This window comes from Emys orbicularis, chromosome 9 (genome assembly GCF_028017835.1).
Source record: "Emys orbicularis isolate rEmyOrb1 chromosome 9, rEmyOrb1.hap1, whole genome shotgun sequence".
NCBI lineage: Eukaryota > Metazoa > Chordata > Testudines > Emydidae > Emys > Emys orbicularis.
Window position 1 is genome coordinate 30,672,222 of NC_088691.1, and position 18,257 is coordinate 30,690,478.

The following is an 18,257-nucleotide window of genomic DNA, read 5'->3' on the forward strand; positions in this document are numbered from 1 at the left end:
CTGCACTTAGAACCTAACACCAGAGTGCTGTGTTCCAATATTGTAGACATCTGTTAAAATCTACTGATTAGGCTTTAAAATACTGTATATGTTATTTTAAGGCTAAATTGATATTTCCTTAACCTATGAAAACTGCCTCATGAACTTAATGTGTGTATGTTTAGGTCACATGATTTAGAGTTTTACCAGATTTTGAAAAAAAAAAAAAAAAAGTGTACTTACGTTATTTGGGGCAAATTCTGCTCTCACATACCTGTTGGTGTCAATGGACACTGCACATAAGCATCCAAGGGCAGAATTTCTAACTTCATTTTCATAGTGCTAAGCATCCACAAATCCCAAGGAAGTCTCTAGGAATTGTGGTGTAATCAGCAACGTTGCAAATCAGGCCATTGGTGATAAGTGTTCTGGATTAACAGTGCTGAAACAACAACATATATATACTTTCAGGAGTGTGCTGAAAATATACCTAATAACATGAAAAATGTGTGTTTAAAAATGCTTTACATTAAAACTGGGCATGAAAGACATTTTCAAAATTTGAGTTATATTTTTCTGAAATATATAACAACAAAAAATAAAATGACAGACATACATTGAAAAAGTGTGATTGTTCAATTCAAAGGTACCTCTGAGAGTGTGAATTTCATTTAGGCCGAGCACACACTTTCGAGGCTGATAGCTTGAACTCAAATCCAAATAAGGTACTGTCACTGAATTGAACTTAGATTACTTTTTGAAAATCTTTCAACACATAAAACTAAGAAGGTAATTTAATCTTCACAAAGATATGTTCATCAAAAAAGTTCTTAGATTCTGGTTTCAGAAGGAAAGTATATTAGATGGAGCTTGACTTTTTAAATTCAACTTCAGTAGTGAAAAATAAAAAATATGTGAGCAGCAGCATCTACAGAGGAATGAAGACACGTTTTTCATCTGGAAGGAGAAAGCAACGGAAGGAAAACCTCCTTTTCTTACTGTAGGTAGATGAAACCTAAACAGAGGCCCTCCAGTTACATAACTCTCATCAATTGTGAATACCCACATTTACAAGCTTATCACAAAACTGTAAATACACAGTACATCATCTAATGAAAATGTGTGTGTATTGCTTAGATTGACTTCACATGTTTTCTTCTGTTACCTGCAATTTAATTCCCTGTGCATCTGAACTAATCTTAGGAACTCAATAACAGCAACGCACAGACTTTAGCCACTGTGCCGTAAAGAAGTACTAGGGGAATACTTACATCTCACAGCATTTAATTTAGAAGTGACTGTACTGGGACTTGCTATTTTAGTTTTACCTTTGCTTACTTGAACATGCCAGTCTAATTCCTGGGTTGATATATGAGTTATGTCAAACACTCTTCTGTTAAGCCTATGATAAATACTTAGTTTTAATTAATAAATAAGATTTTTCTCATTAAATCCATTTAGCTCCTGGGCTTTACTTATTGTAGCGTGTACCAGTGCTTTCCCACACCTAGGCTTACATTTATATCTTAGCTACTATATTTTTATTTTTCAGACTTAGAATCTCCTATAGGTGCTATATAGTAGGCACACAATAAAAAGGCCCTCTGTGTTTGGGCCAAATTTTGGTATTTAGCTGATAGCTTGAGGTAGTAATTGTGGTGTATTGAGGACTGTGTTGCAATTGTGAGTGATCACTTTAAGAACCCGGGGTTGAGGGAGGGGAGGGGACTGTTTCCGGAACCTTCTTGACAGCTAGAGGGCTCTGTAGCAAAAGCATGCAGCAGGCAGTCTGCAGTTAGCCAGGGTGGAGTGAGTTGTGCCTCTCAGTTTTAGGGAGCTGTCTGCCTGCTTGCTTGCTTTCTCTCTCTCTGGTTTTGGTTTTTGTGTGTTATTGTTCTGAATTCTCAGAAATAAAGTAGTGTCACGTTGCAATCTTCCAGCAGGAGTACTTAGATTTTTATCTAATTTTTCTGTGTGTATGCTGAAACATAGCATTAATGATAGGGGTAATGTGCAACAACACCACTCCAGGGGGAGGCCAGGACAGGATTGTGACCTCTTCTCTCTTCCCCCCCCCCCCCCACGAGTGACCTGGGGCACAGGGGCACTGTGTAGTCTATACCCTGTTTTACCCTCCTCCACTGCAACCAACACACTCTGCACTGCAGGCTGATGTGAAGGCAGGTAGACAGGACCTGACCCTACAGTCTCTCTGTCCCCTTTGTGGTCACCATGTGTATTGAGGGAGCAGTCCCTGTGGTCCCACCTGAACGGAGGACTGCATCTGTAATAGGCCCTTGGCATCATAGACTGTGCAAGATGGGGTCTTTCCTCCCCTTTTGAGCACCTGAGTAAGGGACTGAGAGAGTCTGGTCCTAGTCAAGACCAACAAGAATGGAAGCAAGATAGGAAAAAGTTACCTTCATGTGTTTTCTTTTGTTTGGGGCGGGGAGGGAGGTTGTATGTGCAGGGGTGACAATTTTAAATGTGAAGCTCTTTACTTATTCGTAATGTTCAGAAATGCATTTTGACAAATAAATATACACCTCTACCCCGATATAACGCAACCCGATATAACACGAATTCGGATATAACGCAATAAAGCAGTGCTCCGGGGGCGGGGGGGGGGGGGGATGCGCACTCCGGCAGATCAAAGCAAGTTCGATGTAACGCGGTTTCATCTATAACGCAGTAAGATTTTTTGGCTCCCAAGGACAGTGTTATATTGGGGTAGAGGTGTACTTAAAAAGGACCTAATAATAATTTTATGACACTTAAGAATCTGCTTAATTTTTCGTAACTTTTATACGGAAATATGAAATCTTTTCTTCCTAAAAATGAATAATAAATTACATTCCTTTGTATATAACCCGTAAGACAGCTCACATCACTGTTTTATTGTAAGAGACTTTTGCCTCATTTCCCTAAATGATACTGCCTGTTGGTTTTCTTGTCTCTCATTCTTTTTTTCCCCTTCTCTCCTGTTCAGCATCTATCGTGGAGACGTTATTTGGCATGCATCCAGGCATGGATCATTGTCTTAATTTACACTCCACAACCGCTATTTAGTAAAGAATGTGGGTCTTCGACAGCTTAATTATGACAGAAAATATGTTGTGTTTTTCCAAAGGCTACACTTTTTGGATTGAGCAAAAGACAGATTTATCTAGCCTGTTTAAATATACCTACTCCACCATGTCTGGGAGGGACCGATTTGCCTTTTACCATATGGTGCATCTTGTACATGATGAAGACCACAGGCCTAATTTTGCTTTCAGTTATGGCCCTATAAACTATTGTATCCCAATGCAGGATTTAATATCATGTGTTTGTTTTATGTTATAAGGGACAATTACATTTGCCGTATTGATGATGCATAGTCTCTCTGCACAAAATATGGGAACAGTTAACAAAAATCTAATGAACAATTGTATCTGGATCTGATTTTCAAATTTTACAGCTGATTTAGTTGCTGTAGGTACTGACCTCTAATTATGATATTAATCAACAATTTGAGAATATGTATACTGTTGATGTGATGGGCTCACTATTCTTATACAGACAATAATTGTACATTACATTATGCTTTTAGCATTGGTGTGAAAGTGTGTGTGTGTGTGTGTGTGTATGCACAAATATTTCTCTGGAATTTTGAAGAAGTGTCTGAAATTAGAAGAGTATGAGATTTGGATCCTTTGCACTATGCATATTTAACTTATAAAATGAGCTATTTGCTTTGTTAGTGAAGTCAAAATTACTTCATTGCTGTCTTTATACCATTAGCTCCTAAGAATGATATAGAAAGTAGAGATTGGAATGGATTTATACTGGGTCTTGAGACTTTTGCCTATTATTAAATTTACACTTAAATTTTTCATATTGTATCAAGCACATGAAGAAAGAGAGAATTATTTTCAGGCAAGGATAAAAGCCATCTTTTAAGGTTCGTGTCCTTAACTGCTCAGTGACAATTCCATTAACAAGTTCTGCAACATAGTGCGTGTAGTGTCAGGGAAAAGGTTTTCTGGACAACAGAGCACTACCTAAAGCTCAGGAGACCTGAGTTCTAGTTCCAGCTATGCCACTGGCCTGCAGATAACCTTGGCAAGTCATTTCAGTGCTCAGTGCCCCAGTATCACCATCTGTAAAATGGGGATAATGATACTCACCTCGTTTGCAAAGTGCTTTGCGAGTTTCTGATGAAAAATGCTATGTAAGAGCTAGGTGTTATTATTCATAATAGTTTTCTCTTTCAATGAATTACTCACCATGTAACTTAATTATGGAAACTGTGTCTGTCAGTCTTTACCACAGCAGGGTGTGGTGATATCTATGTAAATTTCAGACCCTATAATTAAATTTCACTTAGCATTCAACTTTGATTGTTTCATTAGACTTCCCTGTGAGACGGACTTTTTTTTCTCAAGGGAGAGTGGGTGTGGGTGGAGGAGACTTGCAGTGGTACTGCTACTGAATACAAGAGCAGATAGTAGAATATGTCGGGGTGGGGGGGAGAGAAAGGGGATATTGTATTAGAACTTGGGCCCATGGTGAGGTATTGAAGGAAGGATAAACTGTTAGGAGTAGGTAATTGAGTTTGGAGCTCTGGCCACTGGTAGGCCACTAGGGAAGAGAGCACAGCTGGTAAGGGTGTGCTTTCAGGCAAGGACTGTGATTTTCCCCCCTCATTTTTGAAAAATCACTATGACAAACTTCCTTAGCAATCAGTTTACATTTTGAAGGTAGTGGGCCAGATCCTCAGTCAGTTAAAATGGGCAGAGCTCCATTGAAGTTCATGACTCTGACTTCACAAGGAAAAAGACATGAAAATGTCTGGGGTCCTGAACAACAAACACTTAATGTACATAGAGAGTTATAGTGGGGTTAATCATGTGTAACATCAAGCTTGTTTGTAAACATTTGCAGGATTGGACCTTCTGCTTTGTAAAATAAAAGTTTATGGTCCAAGGACTGTTGAGATATTTCTACTTGATAAATTAATACCTCACAAACATGTATGTGTATACATTCTTTACATACTTTTGAAAATCTACTTTTAAATATTTAAGTGCCAGTGAAAGTTTAGGTCACTTAAGTACATACAAGCTGTACTTTGAACAATAATGCTTTTTTTAAAAAAAAAATTAAACATTAGACTAAAATATTGAAAAAACATCTGGAAAATGGTAGAAATCATTTAGCAAATCAGTTCTTAAAAAGTGTTCTTAGAAAATCATTTTTCCTCACTTGTTTAACTCAAGGAATATTTTATCAAATGTTAATGCTGTGAATAACTGAAGTTTCAGTTCAACATGATTTGAAACAGCCACCTTAACAGTGGCAGGGCTACTGAGCACTGCTGTAATTATGCCATATTATATTACATCATATGGTATAATTTAGTGCTGAATAAATGTATCTTTCTTTGTCAATGTGTTGCTCATCATTTTACAAATTACAAATCTGTAATGGTAAGGTAATTCATGGCTTGGACATGGTATTAAAATGATGGAGTGATTCCCATTTTGCACAATCATTGATCTTTCAGTCTTTTACATTTGGTAGTATTAATCATGTTTATTAGCTGAGTGTTACCATAAAGAATGTTGAATGTTTCTATGTGGTTACTTTCATCTTCAATTAAAATACATTTTTTTTTGTGCCTGCTGTCTCTATCCATTGCATCACAACAGTGTGTTACTGATTCTAATTGCAATTCAAGTTAATACATTCTAGACAATATCAATACTGCAGATACACAGTTTCTTATTATTCTTTAATCTAATCTAAAATATCCATGATGGAAGGAAAAGGAATGTACCTATGTTAACATTATGGCCTTTTTGTGTTCCTGAAATGTTCAACTTTTACAAATAGTTGTTTAAAGGCTTTATTTTGTGGACCAGACTCATTGCAAAATTCTTACCACAATCTACCTTACTGTGATTTAATAAGAGGAGCATATGATTATTCACGTGCATAACTGTCTGACATAGGGATTGCCATGAAACCAATACAAAATAAGATCTCTCCGGAAAAACAAACAGATTAGTATTACACTGTTTAATATGACATACTTTGCTTTCTCTCTTAGACATCAATTGTGGTGAACAAAAATTACATCCGAATGATACATATGAATGCCTCAAAGCTGACTATCTACAAGCTCAGTCTTTGAATCTCTCAATTATATTCAGAATTTAAGAGGAGCCTGGTCTGGTGCTCTGAGCACAGGACTGGAATCCAGGAGCTACTAAATTCTAATCCTGATGCTAAAATTGACCCGTTCGGTGGCCCTAGGCAAATCATTTAAATTCTCTGCACATGTTTCCCCATCTATTGCTATATTAGTGCTAGCTGGTATTATTAATTTTTATTATTTTATTATTTAGCAACTCCTTGAAAAAAACTCCCACTGGGTATTGTCAATGATGAGGTCCTGTGTGTCGATTACAAAAGAAGAGTCCCTGTTTAGTTGTTATCACAACTAATTGTGAGTCCTTCCTGTTTGGTTCATTTTCTCCTTAAACATCTAGCTTTCTCTGTTTCCAGAAGGGGTACACGGTGTTCTAGTTAGGTTATTTGGCCTGGTTTATGATTATTAAATTATTCATTTATTTCAGGTGCAGCACCTACATGTCTTTTGGTGCTGAGTAATCAATAAACTATGACGTATTCCAAAACAAAAATTGAGTAATTTAGGATAATAAAAAGTGTGCAGTAAAGCTAGCAAAATCTCTTCAAGGGAAGAATATGGTATTTACAATATCTTTGTACACTGTTTTGCAGGTGGGAGTGAATCCTCCTGGGATAAAGAGAAACTTCAGTCTCCTATTACAACAGGATCACAGCATGGTGTTGGTCACGCCACGCTATCAGGGCAATCCAGCCTTGGGAGTGCACATCCCCTCAGTCCTCTCCAGCAAAATCACCTGCTCACCAACAGTACGTTTACTGTCCTTATAAATAGTAAGAAGACATTCTAAGATACAGACACCTTCAGTCTTATACTGTTTGTCTGTAAAGAAGGAAAGATATACAAGAAGTTGGTAACTAATAAATAGCATGTGATAACATAATGTGCTGGAAGAATTTAGTGCACACACACACACACACACACACACACACATACACACACACACACACACACACACACACACACACACACACACACGTCGGTAAATGCAGAGGCTGTAACTTGATTAAACTATTAACCAATGAGGAACTACTCCCCGAACTAACTGGCAGAGCCATTCCATTGCAGAATAGCCCTGGTTTTTACAAACCTGAGGATGATGGATATTGCCCAGCCTATGGGACACATGTAATGTAAATCCCTAAAACAGAGCTCCAGGATGCTGGTTGGAAGGTGAAAAAACCCACACAGTAATTTGCCAGTTTTGCCAAAGGGGAAAAATCTCTTCCAGACACCAAATATAATTTTGGCAATAAACATAGTCCACAGCATCCTACAAAATCCAGCATATCATATAAAGGTGGGAATGAGTGGGACTAGAACAAAGCCAAAACGGCAGCGAGCCAGCAGTGGGTAGAAAAAACTCCTTCCTCTCCCTACCTCTTCAAGGAGGGTGCCAGTCAGTCAGTCTGACATAACCCCAGTCATCCAGTGATAGCAGGAATGGCTGGGACAGGTCAGAGCACACACTGTTAGACCCATCACATGCTACCCCTCAGAGCGGGAGGAGTAATCAGCAGGTGCCTGAGTTCCTTGTCCCTGCACCACTCCCATACTTACCATTTACACACCCTAGACCTGCCTAACTAAGTCTTTTGCATTTATACTATGTCACAGTGCAGCTAATGATTTGATTTAACATTAATGTAGGTATATCGGACTGTGAAATAAACGACCAAGCTATAAATATCACTTCAAGATTAATTCACTGTTTAGACACACTATCATAATAGTTTTACTAATGAATTGAATGGCTTTCTTTTATTACTAACTCTAACTCCTTAAAAAAATAAAGCTTGTGTTATTTCATACAATCAATATACTTTTTTATATATCCTAGTTTCATTGTTTTCAAATCAATAAAAGTTTTCCTGAAACTTAATGAGTTCTGCATCACAAACAGTAGCAAGTTTTCTATATGAAGGCATTTATATAAAGGTAACTAGCATTCATTTTGGTAAATGTGTACCCAAATGGTGGTGGTGAATTTTGCTCTTTTTCTAAGATCTCTCCTGTTTCCTGGATTAGGTACTGTAAAAATCCTCTCCAAATCTTGGAGTCTAAAAAGTCAAGTTCTCTACTTCTATAACTTTACTGAGGTCGATGGAGTTACTCCAGCAAAAAATTTGGCCTGAAAGTTTTTGTAGTCTTTTGTAAATAAAGAATTTATTGTTCAGGCCAAAATGAAAATAGAATCAGTGTTAAAGGAAGAGGTGGGACATGATAATTGGATAAAAGATTACAGTGGGATGAAGGAATGGAAACACTGCTAAAGTTTTAAAAATCCTTATTGTTCATGTATGTATCTTTGTTCTGAGAGTTTTACAAATTGATTTCAAGGACTTACTTTTTACAAGTGTATGAAATGTCTTATTCATCAGAAATACCTTATTTTTAGGACCAGATACCTTGATCACTATCTATGTAGTGTCACTGAATTTGGTGGAGAAGCCGAGACCATTTAAATGTTTCTTATTATAGGTGCTTGTCCCCTTTCATGCACAGTTAGGGTCTGTCATCTGATTAAATGGAGCAGACTGCAGGACTCTTACGTACTATAGATGATTCTTTAATTTTATGTTCCTTATCTGTGGAATATGCACTTACGTAATTCAGTATCTGCACATGTTTTACATATGAGGCAACTGTGGTCTTCCCTGTTTTGGTAATCTTTCCAGATATTATTCAGTATTTTTCATTCTAAGTAGTTGTCTAAAGGCTATTAAGAGGTTTATTGAATATCAGACATTATGTCTGATGATTTGCAAGTGTAAGATGTATTTCCTTTATAGTCCTCAGAAATGCTTGACGGGTTGTGTCTTAAAACTGGTGATGTGCTGTTATATTCTGTTTGTAGTTTGCATTTAGTTTGCATGTCAATTGGACTTTAAGTAGACATACAACTCAAAGTGGACAGATGGTGTCTGGGAGTTTTGGAACTCTATGGAGTATGAGGAAAGATTATTCGGCTGCTACGGGAGATATACAAGGGAACAAAAGCTTATGTATATAAGCACTGAAGGGATTGTCAGTATGGTTTGAAGTAAATGGAGATGTCCATGGACTTTGTCTTGTTACTATCTTGATTAACAATGACATGGACCATCTCATAAACAAAGTAATGTGAAGCATAACACACCGCAGTGAATGGATATAATAGTGTTTGGCTGATGGCTGACCAGGGGTAGTAAGGGTGTTCAGTTTTCAGATGATTCTGCCCTTTGTGGGCAGATGGTGGTTTATGTGGGTGTTTCTGGTGTCTGGTGGATCAAAAAATTGTGTTTTGAATGAAAGAAATTATGTAAGCAAGATCAGCTCATGGTACTCTTACTGTAGGAATATAAGATAGGAAAACAATGATTTACCTTGTAATATGATAATGATTAAGGTAGAACCATGGTAATAAACTCAGAGAAATATCTACAATAAATAGGCACGTAGTTTACAATTATGACAGGCTATACAATTATGTTATTTTCATATTTTGCCAGAGGTTAGTGATGATCATTTCTAATCTGCCTAAATTCCCTTTGCAGAAATTATTGAGCCATTTTGACTCTGTATAGTGGCAGAATTTGGTCCTGTTTGTGTTGAGAAAATCAGGTAATACTCATAGGTAAATGGGATCAGGAAGTCTCTCCTGAGAAGTCTTAAGAATTAGGTGTTACTCAAAGTCAGAGCAGTTAAAAAGGTTTCTCAGTAGTTTAGTCTGTTTGTGCCACCTAAGTGTTGTGATCATCATTGAAAACTATATGATCTATTGTAAGACAAGTGATGCAGTATATGTACATGTTAAGGCAGGGGTTCTCAAACTGGGGTTCGGGACCCCTCCAGGGGTCGCGAGGTTTTACATGGGGGGTTGCGAGCTGTCAGCCTCCACCCCAAACCCCGCTTTGCCTCCAGCATTTATAATGCTGTTAAATATATAAACAAGTGTTTTTAATTTATAAGGGGGGCGGTCACACTCACAGGCTTGCTATGTGACAGGGGTCACCAGTACAATAGTTTGAGAACCAGTGTGTTAAGGGAACATATGGTATTGGAATCTGATTCTCATTTACACCAGGACTACTTTACACCACTCTGGCAGTGTCAAAGAGCTTTAATGTGGACGTACATGTAATTCACTCCTTTTCCAGGCCCCTTTATACTGCCATAGCAGTGTGAAATGGCTTCAGTGTAAATGAGAATTAGGTCCCTAGCCTTATGTGGAAATATTTTTTGTCTTAAACTGGAACACTGCACATCTCAATTCACAAACTTAGCTACCATCTTGTATTCAGTCCTTACTGGTCTAATCGTATTCAGTAACACATCAAAATCTGGTCTCAAATTGCTGCATATGAGTAATACTCAATAATGTTAATGGGAGTTAAGTGTATACACTGATGACAGAATAGACTACTGTATATATTCGTTCATAAGCCGAATATTTTTGGTAAAAAAGTGACGCATCAAAGAGCAGGGGTCGGCTTATAAACGGGTCTACACCAAAATGTGATGATTTTAAACTCTGTGAAATCATTGGATTGAATATCTTATACATTGTCATTTTGTTTACCCGGAGCGTCTGTAGGCATGGAGCCCCTCAGCTCCCTGTGGCTGTGGTTCGCCGCTCCCATTGGCTGGGAACGGCAAACCGTGGACACTGGGAGCTGAGGGGCTCCGTGCCTGTGAACGCTCCAGGTAAACAAAACATGCAGGCCCGCTAGCGGCTTACCCTAATGGGCCAGGAGCCAAAGTTTGCCAACCCCTGAAATATAGGGTCGGCTTATGAAAGGGTCATACATTTTTTGCTATTTTTACCTAACCATCTTGGGGGGTCGGCTTATAAACGAATGGGCTAATGAACGAGTATATACGGTATATTAATTAACTTACCCCTTGATCTGTTTTAATATAATTGTAAGAGTTTCTGCATGTCCCATGGATTTTTACATTGCTGATTAAAGGGGTCATTGAGCTTGCAGATTGTGGCATACCTGTTTTGTTAGTATTGCCTGTTTGTTTACAGCTAGATTTGTCTTTCATTAATGCAGTACATATAGTCCTCTTATGGAATGCAAATACCATTAGCATGAGGCATTCTCTCTGACTTCTTAATTATTTTAAATGGCAATGTCGTATTAGTTATATAAATTTCAAACTCATAATAATGACAACCTAGACTAATTACTCTTTCTGTAGTATGATAGCTACGCTCTTGAACTAAAGTGTTGGATTATGAAATGAGAGACTAACAAACCATCATGCCCACCATCTCTTTTAGGGATAGATCTGCCATTTATGATGATGCCCCATCCTCTCCTCCCAGTCAGCCTACCTCCTGCTTCAGTTGCAATGGCAATGAATCAGATGAACCACCTCAATACTATTGCTAACATGGCTGCTGCAGCCCAGATGCATAGTCCTCTTTCCAGAGCAGGGGCCTCTGTTATTAAGGTAAGAGTGCAATATTTGATTTAGAAAACAATGATTTATGGATAAAAAACACACTCCCAGTGGCATTATACTGATTCCTTGGGAACATAAGTGAACAGCTATGTGTTTGTACAGCAGCTAGCACACTGGGTCCAGGTTCCTGGCGGGAGTTTCTAGGTGCTATTGCAGTATCAATAAATATTGATAACAACAATCACTAAGCAAATAAAGAAAAAGCATCTCTGCTACTGATGCAAGTATGTAATATTATTAAAAACAGATACTAACATGGATTTTAAAGGAAAGTGCTACAGGTGATCCCAGGAATTCTAGTGCAGCAAGCCTTACTTCAGTATCTGAGAAAAAGTTTAGAAAATCATTAAAAGGACTTTAATTACTATAATACGAGATAGGACTCCTGCTTCTTTAAATGATGGATAAAATGTACTTAGACGTTCAAAAGACTTTTGATAAAGACTCTTGCAAGTAGGCTATTAGGAAAATTTGGTAACCACCTTGAAAGAGCAAGTCCGGTCATGGATTAAATTCTCAGAGGAAAGAGATTAGAAATGGGAGTGTGAAGGATCAAGACTGATGGATTATATTGAAGAGCAGGTAGCTACAATGTGGACATTTTTTGTAAAATTTCAGAAAAATGGCTTCTATCACCTTTTTTATTTGCACAAAAAATAAAAAGGGCTTTTTGTCAGTTTTAATATTTGAGCATGTGTGTTTCTCTAGCAATTTTGAAAAATTTAAAAAAAGTTTAGAAATTGTAGCACTGTTATGGGGTAATTATATTCCCATTTTTTGTCTCTGGGTTTGTGTGTGTGTGTGTGTGTGTGTGTGTTAAAATATTATTTTAAATATTAGGATTATTAGGTCCTAATTCTCTGTTGCTTTGCCTCTTATATAATCATTTTCACTTGCACAAAGTAGGTGTTAAATGCTTCCATTTTGGCAATCGGGGGTTCTGATTTTTATTCCTGGCTCTTCTACTGACTTCCTGAATGGAATCTCTCAATATTATCCCCATTTTATAGAAGGGGAAGTTGGCACACAGCTTCCCTTACCACCAGTGGGGTGGGGGGTGTAATACCTCTGCAGCAGCAGTAGGTCCTGGAGGCATTCTAGCCAGAATTACTCCTGTCTGATGTAGGGAAATATGCAATGAGTGGCCACTGCCACAGCCTTTCACAGGATACAGCATGCATCCTTTGCTATGTCGGTCTGTTTGGGGGTGTTTAGTAATGCCTTCCTCCCCTTTGTGTTCTGACTGCACAATGACTAAGACTGTGGCTGCCCCTTGTGTAAGTGTTCAAGGGAAGATGAAAGACTCCCTGTGTTCTGTCCTTGCTTCGTGCACCACAGTCTGGTCCTGAATGACTGTAAAGTGCAATGGGATTCTCAGATTAAATTAACTATATACAAGCAAAGTATTGTTTTTGTCATTATTCATTATTCTGTTGTTATATCACACCGGCTTGATACTCTTTAAATCCATGTAATACGAGTGCATAAAACTGACCATGTTTTTAAATATATCATAATTATGGCATGATATGGCTACTTAAAATGTAAAACTGAATTGAAGATACTGTTTACCTAATTCCATAATTAGACATCTAAAATACCATTTAGCCCATTTTCTATTAGTTTGTGAATGGGCTGCTTTAAAAGGGATTTGAATGAAGTCATAATGCTTTTTATATCATATCTGCCATTTAGAAATAAGCTGTCCTACCAAAATATGCATGATCAGCAAAGTTAACATTTAGTGCTCCAGAAAGAAATGTCATAACTATGAAATTTGATTTCTTCTTGACAGGAACACTATAAATTAGGCAGCCACAATGGCCAGACTCACAAAGCCTTCTTTGCCATCTATAATATAATCTAATGTGATTACAGTGGCACCTGCTAACGCTGCTATAGTTAAGGGTCTGTCAGTGTCTTCCATTATAAATCCCTACTTTCAGGGATTTACAGCTCAGCTGTAAAAACTTGCTCCAACTGAAACTTGGCTAAAAATTTTCAGAACTATCTGTTCAGTTAAGTTACAAGAGTACAAAATAAATGAAGTAGTATGCTGTGATCCAATACTGTTTTGGCGTGTCTGTAATTTAAAAAAAAAATCTATTCATTGACATTATTTTCAGATCTCTAGACCATATGGTTGAATAGGTCCTTTATACATAAACTAAAACTTTTTTTCTTCTGAATTTTATGGAGCAGTTCTACACCAAGGGTATATGTACTTTTCAGTAAGATTTTTATTATACAATGGATCCATAATATGCAAATACATATGACTATTAATATGCATTCACAGCATATAGTACACATAAAGGAGTCGTTAAGGTTTATGCTGAGAATACATATTAAATAGAATGCTCAAAATATTGCTAAATCTTTTTCATGTCCATTAAAATGATATTGGGTGCAAAGGAGCTGAGCATTCACAGTATATAAATGGATGCCAAGTGCCACTCATTCAATGCCACAACACAGTGAGCATACAACTCAAGGTCTGTGTTAAAGATTTCCGAACCTTACTGATAACAGATTTTGAACCTTTTACCCAGACCAGGGTCTTCATCCTAATCATTCCCATGCAGGGGCGGCTCCAGGCACCAGCACACCAAGTGCGTGCCTGGGGCGGCAAGCCGCGGGGGGCGGCCTGCCGGTCGCTGTGAGGCTTCGGCGGCAATTCGGCAGCGGGTACGCCGAAGGCGCGGATCTGGCGGACCTCCCGCAGGCATGCCGCCGAAGGCTGCCTCACTGCCGTGCTTGGGGCGGCAAAATACATAGAGCCGCCCCTGTTCCCATGGGTGAAATCAGGCCTGCAGGGTTGCAGGGTGCCCTCCACCTATATCCAGCAATGAGGTCTGGACGCTCCAGTGGTGTCGCCAAACCAGAATAGGCTTTCAGCCCCCCAATTTATACAACCCAAGCTCAGATAGGCTACAGAAATTAACTGTAAGGATCCAGTTCTTTTCTGCACCAAGATCCACTGAGCACAGGAGAACTAGGAAGAATCCCTTTAGGGAGCCAGTTATAGGTTCCTGTTTGTCAAGCTCCAGCTACTCCACTGCTAGCCCTGCTGTAAGTTAGAGCAACCTTGGGCCCTAACTTACTCCAGCTGGCTATGGTCTCCAGAGCAACATACTCAAACTGCGATTTTGGCAGAGCAGAATTGTGGCCTGCAGACCCCTGACATATACTTTACACTAGGGTAGATGTTTGGATGTGGGATCTAGCTCCACTGGATTTACACCAGTCGAGCCGCAATTCTCAGCGGGCAGCTGCAGCCAGATTTTGGCTCATTTGCTTACGCAGCACAAAGAAGCCAGAACAGGGGGAGGAAATCTGGTCCTAAATTCTGTATAGATATCATCATAGAAACTGTTTTTCCTCCTACCTCACTAGGTAAACTAGGAGCCTGCTTATCCAGAAATTGCTTAATGACTTTTATGGCCAGAAGGGTACTGTGATCATGTAATTAAAGACTGTATCATAATGCATACTCACAAAGTGTCAGAATGAAGATTGCTTGGAAAGTCTTCATTCTGGTATTTCCTAGCTTTTGATTGCTTTACTTTACAACCTTCATAATGTTCTTTTCATGTAGGGGTTTTAATGTAATTTCCTATGTTTTTAAAAACTTAAATATTGATAAAACAAAAATGCCATCATCTGGAATCATATTGACCCCACATCAATAGGGCTGGGATCTTTAGATCCTCAGCACAGTCCTCTGTTGTTTGAGCCAACATAGTAACTGGTGGCAGTAGAAGTCTGGTGGACTTATATGTGGACCTGCCACTAGAGCAGGGTGGAGACACAAAAACCAGTGGGTTTCGCTGCTCTTTACAAGACAGCAAAAGAATGTTTAGACTCAGGAGTAATTGGTTCAATTCCAGTTTCTGTAGGGGAGTGTGCTCGAGTGATTAAAGACCATTCTGCTCTGCCCCTAATCTCTCCCTATCTCCTTCTGCCCCATCCGACCTCTCCTCCGTTCCTGCCCCTCTCCTGCTACCATCCTTCTCCTGCCCCTGTCCTCTCTCCTACCCATCCAACTCCTGTCCCTTTCTTCCCCTGCTCCTGTTCCTTCCCCCCCCTCCCGCCTTCTCGCCGATTGCTTTAACCCACCCTCCCTGTTTGCTGACGGTGGAGGATTGTAGAGACTCAAGACTACAGTGTTCAGCACCAGGTTCTGGAAGGGGGTGTGGTCCAGTGATTATAGATCCTTCCTTCTGCCTCTGTGGCAATACACACAGAGACAATATTGCTTCTCAGCAAAACTGTTGTAAGAATTTTTTAACATGGGGAAACATCATATTTTCCCTAATCTCATTCTCAGAAATGGCTCAACTATTTTAGCTGAAATTCTCTCCCACCCTCTCCACCCCCCTAACCTAACTCATTTGCTCATTCATCCTCGGGCGGAAACCTGATGTGGAAAATTTAACCCAAAGCAGTTGTAAAGGATGTATGACGTAAATTTTAAATTCCCTAATGAGAAAAAAGATGGGCTGTGCAATCATTACTGGGCGGTGCTGTTTTCTGTGGGCTGTATAACTCTTATACCAGTATTTATTTATTTACTGACAGAGAGAAAAAAATCTCCCAACCTCAAAATTCTCAAAAACAGTTCCCCAAAAATACAAAAACACAGATATATTTTAAGGATTAATACATGTTTACTTTTTCCTCTCTATGCCCACCCAACATTTTGAAATACTTTCAGAATAAAGTTCAACTTTTTAAATCTAAATGTATAAAAATTATAACTTTTGATCACATTTATTTTTATACTTTTCCGTCTTATAGAATTAATTCATTGTTGCCAACTTGTAGATGAAATGTTTGCTGGAATGTCAGGGAAAGATCATACAACAGAGAAAGTAATTTGAGATAACTTTTTTCGTGGCTAATTTGAACAGCTGAGTCCATTGCAAGAAAGCAGAGGATGTGCAGTCATATATCTTTTTATCCATTGCCATGCAGGTTACTGCAATGTTTGGACATACTCAGATGTCTATAATCTTATTTAGTCTCGTTTCATTTAAACTACTATTTTATTTCTCATACGCCTTTTCCCAACATCAAGTATGTATTGTTTATTAACATTGGGAACTGCATGTTTCCAACATAAAGGGGAACCCGTGGATGCTTGCGTTGATTCTGAAGGTGGAAAAGACATTATAAGTTGCAAACACAATTGCTTTTCCCCCCAGAGTTAGCATGGTAATATTGTTAGGCCAAACACATAGCCTTTAGTTCTGGCTCAGATCCTTTTAGCATTGGCTCAGCCATTAGCATTTGAAGTTACTAGCTAATATAGTTATTACATAACTATAATATAGTTATAACATCATTAGGCCTGGGAGTGTCCTTTCTTCATTCAGTTCTAGCACTGGACATGGCAGAATTCAAAGGACCAAGGATATATATGATGATTCACCTGCACAACAGCCAGTCCATTATTAGTCAGTTTTACACCTTTGCACATTGACAATACTGATAAACAAATTTAATGGCAACTTTGTAATATACGGGTGAAAGCTGCCATTGTTTTCCCTCTGATTACTAATTTAAGAAACACCAAAGTGGGAAGCTCTTGTTTGGCTGTTTACCAATACCATCTGATTAGCTGTGATTTTTGTTTGTTTGTTTGGCTGAGCAGCTGGCAATTAATGAATTGATAGGAAATAGTCACAAGACGGTGGAATTAGCAAGTGAACATCTGGTATTAAAAATTAGTAAACACAGAAGAGGTTTTTTTGTGATTTCTTAAATTCAGTAGGAAAATAAATACTAGTTGACTATTACTGAAATGTTTGGTGCACACAATTAAAAATATGACTGCACTGTAAATGGAATAAGTATATTGTATGTGAGTTCATTTCAGATAAGAGTTGGAGCAGAAGATAGTTGAATCCAGCTGACTCTTTGGCAGGCATCCAGCCACATCTCAGTCATTCTTTTTCCTTATTTAAAATGTGATCCCCAGTTCTTGTATGAATTGCACTTCTCACAACTCTAGCTCTGGAGACCAGGGGAGATACTGAGTCTGCCGATCTCTTTGCCTATTCCCCTCACCCATATCAAGGTCTTCCGAGTTTTGAGCCTGGTATCTACTTACCCAAGGAACACAAGTCCAGAGGTTTCTCCTGAGCTATCATCTCTGTAAGGGATTGGTGTGCAGTCCAGCTGTACATTGATCTGACATGATTTCTGCTTTAGACTGAGCCAGAATTATTATCTGTGTTGTAAATGTGGAAATGCACGTTATGCTTTACCTCCAGCTATAATGTGTTAGTTTAGGACCATAAACTTTAGAACAAGTATTAAACATTTTTCATAGAAACTAAAATAATCATAATGCTAAATTAAGGTCCAACTGGAAAAGAAATATGAATCCTGATATTAGCTGTTATCAAATGATAACCATTATATTATTTGGTAACTAAAACAGTAGTGTTTGTATATTTCCTATTTTAATTTTGAGTAAAGGCAATGGTAGGCCTTCGAAGTAGAAAAACTGCCAGATCTGTACAAAAGATGGATAGCTATTGAGCAGGCATCCAAGCTGACTCTCCACCCCCGCCCCTTCATATCTCTGCATTGCGTATACCACTTTTGAAGAGACATTTGA

At 38.5% G+C, this 18,257-nt stretch overlaps 1 protein-coding gene across 1 annotated transcript in view; it reads left to right on the forward strand.

Annotated features, from left to right (window-relative positions):
* The window catches only part of DACH2 (dachshund family transcription factor 2), a 482,776-nt gene that overhangs the window by 399,581 nt on the left and 64,938 nt on the right, over nt 1–18,257 (forward strand). Inside the window, exons 5-6 of the mRNA XM_065410944.1 lie at nt 6,769–6,948; nt 11,445–11,617. Coding sequence (XP_065267016.1) covers nt 6,769–6,948; nt 11,445–11,617 — 353 coding nt within the window. The remainder of the gene's footprint in view (nt 1–6,768; nt 6,949–11,444; nt 11,618–18,257) is intronic.